Consider the following 6467-nt stretch of genomic DNA (forward strand, 5'->3'; position numbering starts at 1 on the left):
ATCTGCTTCTGATGCTTATCTTTTAATAGATGGGAAATATGGAAATATGGAAATGTTAACAAGTTGACCTTGAATGTAACTGATTGATCAACATTTCAAGCAGAATGTCCCCACCACTTCACAGGTAGATTAAACCAGTCATTCATTTAAATTTAGGGGTGCTTTTGTGATGTAAATGGGAGTGAATAGGGCTATGCCCCACATCTTTCATCGTAGCTAGTCAGTGTAAGGACCTACTTGGCTGACTGCTGATGAGATTAAAGAAAACAAAGTTATAGATAGCACTGGTTTTCAAAACTGATCTAGTGGCTTTTATAGTGCGTCTTAACTGTAACCTATATAGGCTATCAATAGAAAACCTAGACCCAGAGCAATAGACAAAGACTCTAGTGATTGGATCATTGATTGGCTTTCTCATTGGCTGGCTCGGCTGTCAGTCAGGGGCTGCACTTGCTGGGTTCTTTAAATCCATGACTTAATGCAGGGTGACTAATCTCCATTTATGCTGCAGCCATAGGATTGTGTCGCAGCGTGCCCTGCCACTGACAGAGCGTCTGTTGGAATACAAGTCTTAATAAAAGCAGCTCCATCTTCGTCTTCTGCCGCCCAGGAGCCATCAGACCCGGAGCAACCAGACGTGTAAATGGAGAATCAGTCGTTGTCGTGACTGTTCTTCGCCGCCTCTCACCCTGCAGAAGACTGCGTTGAAGTTGCAGCAGCATCCATACCCCCGCTGCTCTCTCCTGATCGCAGACATGGGGACCGTGCTGTCCATATCTCAGGCGACGAAAAAGTCATCTATTATGGACGCAAAGCTCGCAGGAGAGGCACACAAAAACGACAAGAGTCTCAAGCGGCCTTCAATGTTCGTCTCCATCTCCTGGAAGAAGCTGGTGGCAAATCCCGCAAAAAAGAGTGCCAAGAAAGTGACCCCGAATCCGATCCCCGCCTGCGAGATCCCGTCCGGCCGAGTGGATCAGCTTAACAGCGAAAATACCAGGAAGACCCACCAAACCGAAGAGAAGAAATCCAAAGCGCCGATCCCGGTCCCGGTGCCCACAGTCCCCCAAGATGCTGTCGTCCAAAACGGGAAGCCCTCCGCGGTCCAGAAGCAACCCAGCAGCGTGTCTCTGGTGTCACCGAGGCGGATAGTTATCCAGGCTTCAACCGGGGAGCTGCTCCACTGTTTAGGGGACTTCATGTGCCGCAGGTGTTTTAAACTGAAAGAGCTGAACAGCGGAGATGTGGTCATCTGGTTTCGAAACATCGATCGGACTCTGTTGCTCCAGGGCTGGCAAGACCTAGGCTTCATCACGCCGGCTAACGTGGTGTTCGTGTACCTGCTGTGCGAAGACACGATATCGGACAGCATCGACAGCAAGGCCGAGCTGCAGGGCACCTTTCAGACTTGCCTCTACCTTGCATACTCCTACATGGGCAACGAGATCTCCTACCCGCTCAAGCCGTTCATGATCGAATCGAACAAGGACGTTTTCTGGGAGACGTCGCTCCGGATCATCAACAGGCTGAGTGCCAAAATGCTGCAGCTGAATGCAGACCCGCAGTTTTTCACCGAGGTCTTCCAAGACCTCAAAAACCAACGAGACACGTGCGAGGCAAACCTGGACCGCTGAGAACGAAAAACACTTGTGCTTTTTTTTTTTTTAAAGACTAGGTGCAAATCAAACAGCATTGGTTTTGAATGTAAAGGCCAACGTTGAAGGCTTCTCACGTCTGGGCTGAATATCTCTAGAATGATGTTACAGCTTCGGTGTGTTTAGGATACAGTGTAGGAGGTTTCTATAAATGCATGCCAATGGTAATATTGTCCTATTTTGTCTTGTCTCTTGAGTGACGCAGGGATTGACTTCGTAGTATAAAGTGACACCCCCGTTTCATTCATGATTAGGCCACTCTCTGAGTGTAAAGTAAATGGATGTCGCAATGAGGTGCAGGTTTGAGGCGGGACCAGAACAGATCTGTGTGCTTGTGAGAAGTCGGGAGGCGGAGCTGTCCGAGGTGCTGACCTGTGCTACCGTTTCTCCTCCGCTCCCTTCTATCAGAGTCGCATCGTCAAAACCGAGCCGAGCTGGCTTACGAGGATCAGAGTCAGAACAATACACGATCGGCACATTAAACCCAAACCTTGTAATATTGCTTTTTTAGATTCTCAACCAGCTGATAGGTAAGCTGTTCAACAGGCAACAGATATAAGAAGTATGTTCCTTTAAGGGGACAAAACATGTCAGGCCTCCTTATGTAGATAGTCCCTCTATAAAAGAGGTAGAAAAGCAAGTCTCCATCTTCTGCTGAAAAGCATCATGCTGCATATGGCTTCATAGCATGTATCTATTTCTTACTCCTGTTGTGTTCAAATAAACCACCTCACTTTGAATTAAAATAACTTTTTTCGCCAACCACCTTGATTTCGACCGTTGGTTCGAGGATATGTAATATATTATGATATGATATAATATAATATAACATGACAATGCTGGCAGACATAGTTAGAGGCAGTATTTTCCTCCTGGAATGTGATAAACTGCCCTAAATATTACCATATATGGCCCCACAGCAAGAGTATTTGCTTATTCAACCCAAGGCCCATATGTGTATTTTTTTCAATACATTGCAGAGGTCAGCATGACTAGAGACTAAATGGAATGTAAAGTTTTTCAAGAGATTTTTGAAAAATCTCATATGTGCCAACTACCAAATACTCTTGGCCTGAAACTATGTGGTTTACATGTACATATCCTTCATTTTAGATGCGCTCTTTGTTTAATTTGTATCTGCCTGTTTTTGAAGCTGACTGCATATGCTGCAGTTCAAGCATGACAAAAAACAAATAGAGCATTAAGGTCAAATGGTATTTTTTGCCATGCTCTGTAAATGTGTCGTGATCCTCATTTTGACTGGGTTTAAAGGACGCTTCCTCATAATGTAAATATTGAATGTGAAGGTGTCATTGTTCAGTGACTAGTCATTTCCACACATTTTGCAGTTTGTATAAGCTAAATGTGATTTGACTGCAACTCTGAAGCCATGCTTTTAGGGCAACCTGGACAGTTATTCAGTATTATGCTTCAAAGTAGCCATTGTGATGTTGTGTTGTGAAACCATTGCTTGGAATGTAGAATATAATGCTGCTATTTTGCACAGCTGTGAACAAACCTTGATGTTTTGCACAGTGGTATAACATGATGGTCGTGTACCAGTGTTTCCTACCACGGACTGGAGTGTTCGCCATTACATTTTGCAGTTAATGTCACTAAGGCTCACTCTACGGTTTTTCCTGTATGTCAGCTATGGAATGTGATGTTTAGATGTGTGTGTTGTCTGTGGCTGCACCACAGTTGCATTCACTATCTATACATGTTATTAAAAGGTCAGTACAGTAATTGTTTGTGGTAAACATCGTGAAATAAATCCAAACCTCTGTAGGCTTTTGTGTCTCTCTCACATTGTTTTGCTGATTTAAAGTGTACATATTGTGGGGGATTTGGGGTGTTATTTCGTGTCTCTGATGCTTCCACACGCATACAAACTTGGAAGAAAAATGATCTGTGCTGTTTTGAGTGAGATACCGTTCCAGAATGTTCTCTGCCTTCAGTCTCCTAATCCTGCCTTGGACTGACCAAAGTTGGAGAAAGAGTTATCTAGCTGATGTGATCTTACCTAGCTACTGCGCATGTAAGACTCCCAACAAAGATAGTGTATAAGTGAGATGTCTCACTCTGTAGCTAAAACAGAGACCCCAACACACAGAGTGAAAAAAGGATCTACAGCAATGTGCGGTACAACAAAAATGTGGTGTTTTTTGAAAATGAAACCATACAAACCTATTCTGGTAAAACCTTGAAATACAATTATGAACCTGAAAATGAGCAGAATATGGGCGCTTTAACACTGTTTTAATGCCTGTGTGTGTGTGTGTTTGTGTGTGTGTGTGTGTGTGTATGTGTGTGTGGGTGTGTGTGGGAGCAAACCATCTCTAACTTGGAGGGCCTCTTATCCCCGGCACTAATCTGTTGATAAACAGGAAAGCCTTGAGACATGGTTATGTAATAGAAGCTTACCAATAAGCTTACTCGGATGAGACTTCATTGGTTGCCATGAAATTTAAAATTCAAAAGATATCTAAGCTTGCGTTTACAGATACTGGGACAAAGATACAATTTTCTGGGGGCAGTCCAAAAGCATGCGCCCCACGCTGGGTGAGTCCTTTGCAGCGGCCTGGGTTGGAGTCCAACCTGCGGCTCTTTGCTGCGTGTCATCCCCTCTCTTTCTCTTCCCATTTCCTGTCCATCCACTGAACAAACAGAAAAGCCCCAAAACATAATCTAAAAAAAAAATAAAAATACAATTTTCTGGAGGTTTTGTATCTTTACAAGGTTATGGGTCTAAAGCAAATGGCAGATTTGCATTTCATCCCAGATATGATTTACCTGTTTTGCACACGGAGCACAGTGAAGAAAGCTGACACACATAACGGATATTTTGGTATCCTGTCTGTGCCCTGGGTATTCTAAACGGGGCCACATGCTAAAATGGGAACATTTTCTACTGTTAGATGCCTAGCCTAAGAAAAGTGAGTTGTAAAACAGAAATATGGTAGGAGGAATCTGGTCTTGCACATTATTATTCTACTTCTTTTGTACAGAATCTATACATTTTAAAATATAGATTTTTATCAACACATTTTTACAAGATAAGTCAGCGAGTACCTTGGGGAACCAAGGGTTGCCGGATTAATATCCATCTATTAATACTACAGCAGCTTTTGATACTACTACATGTTAAAATGGCCCATATCTTTCAAAAAGTATGAGTTTTCCAACTTTTATATGCATGCACACACACACTGACATAGACACATTTTAGTATTTAGATGACACCTAAGATATAACCCTTTTAGCTAATACCTTTGATAATTTGATGGAAAATTATGAGGATTCCTTGCTGTCTGAGCCAAGCGTCCACAGAGAAGTCTTCTTCTGGAATTTTGGAATTTTAAACTGGTTTTATAACAATTGACTACATTACCCAAAGAGCTTTCTCAACCATGTTTCATGTTTTGCTTTAACATGTTAGCCCGCCGCCATGAGACACCATGTTACTCCTTACATTTTTAACACAAATATTGGTACTTTCTACTTCTTACATTTTGCTAAATTGGCTTGTCACTGGAGTTTCAAATCATTTCAGTGGAGTTACCTGTATAATTCTCCGCATCTTCAACACTGAATTCAGTCTAACTGGATGGGAATTATATATGTTGCACTTGACACACCACTACAATTTGCCATCTAGTGGTCCAACTCTAAAACTATGGGAAACTTCTTGATTAATGAATGTTTAGTAATTTGAATTTTATCCTTTATTTTCTTTCCAGAAGCCATATGTGAGCACACACACATACATGTAGATTCCTTTAAATGTTAAGGGGAAGATTAAAAAGTTAAAATCTGTGAATTCTCACAGAATCACACTTGAATTCATATCTTGCTGCTCAGTCAGAATCTTGTTGACCTGGAGTCCCAGTCTCTGTCCCAATTATCATATATGGGGTGTTTTAGGCCTATTGACAGACATCCATTTAAAATGTATTAAATGGCATGTAAAAAACCTTTTCTCCATGTCCACTGAAGTTTCTCAGCTTGCTCTCTAATATCATTTGTGTGGTCCAGGTAGCTTTGCATAAAAAATGCAAAATCAATTTATTTGCAAGGCTACTTTTACTTAATACTTTAAGCAAATTTCCAAGCCTGTACGTTGTTACTTTTACATGGGGGAAGAAGTTAAATCAGTATTTCTACTTTTACCTGAGTATCTTCTCAGGAAGTAAGTGTTTTGCCATCTCTGCAACCCATAACATTTCATCATTCCAACCAAGGTTTTTTGGGAGCTGAGATTTAGTTAAACAAGTGCAGCCTGAACTATTTTAGTGTTGCAGTGGATGCCTGCCTCACCAGAATGCTTGGTGGCAGCGTGGTAACAGTGAACACTCCATGTGGGAGCTGTGAGGATGGGGGGTTTGAGTCCTGATGTCTGCAGTGTTACATCAAGTATTCCAAGCAATTAGTTTAGCATTTCTGCTTTGCCAACAATGTTATTAAAATGCATTTCAGCATCAACACACGTTTCTTTTTGCAGGAATTTTATTTTCTATAATGATTTTCAGGGACATGCAAAATTAACACATACTTTATTTGAATAAACACTTTACTTTAAAATGTAACAAATTAGGAGGTCTTAGAAGCTTCCTTAGCTTACAGCATGGATACATTGATGACACGATATGCTTTCTCAGCAAGTGGAACTGAAATGAGTAGGGTTTCCTCCTGTTTTTTTGTGAATAAGCCACATGGGCTGAAGGTTTCCTTCATGTGATTGGTTAGAATCTGCTGCAGTCTCAGACCTGTCTGTGAGTCTCTCTCTCTCTCTCTCTCTCTCTCTCTCTCCCT

The 6467-nt window shown here is 41.8% G+C and overlaps 1 protein-coding gene across 1 annotated transcript; it reads left to right on the forward strand.

Moving 5' to 3' along the window:
- Window positions 1–436: 436 nt before the first annotated feature.
- cdk5r2b (cyclin-dependent kinase 5, regulatory subunit 2b (p39)) lies at window positions 437–3445 on the forward strand. Its single transcript, XM_034885622.1, has one exon. It carries the CDS (start codon window positions 756–758, stop codon window positions 1632–1634), a length of 879 nt encoding a protein of 292 aa, XP_034741513.1. The 5' UTR covers window positions 437–755; the 3' UTR covers window positions 1635–3445.
- Window positions 3446–6467: the final 3022 nt, after the last annotated feature.

This window comes from Etheostoma cragini, chromosome 11 (genome assembly GCF_013103735.1).
Source record: "Etheostoma cragini isolate CJK2018 chromosome 11, CSU_Ecrag_1.0, whole genome shotgun sequence".
In the NCBI taxonomy this organism is placed as follows: Eukaryota; Metazoa; Chordata; class Actinopteri; order Perciformes; family Percidae; genus Etheostoma; species Etheostoma cragini.

Bases quoted from the DNA above. Each gene is read 5' to 3' on its own strand.
- cdk5r2b (XM_034885622.1), top strand. From the start codon at position 756: ATGGGGACCGTGCTGTCCATATCTCAGGCGACGAAAAAGTCATCTATT.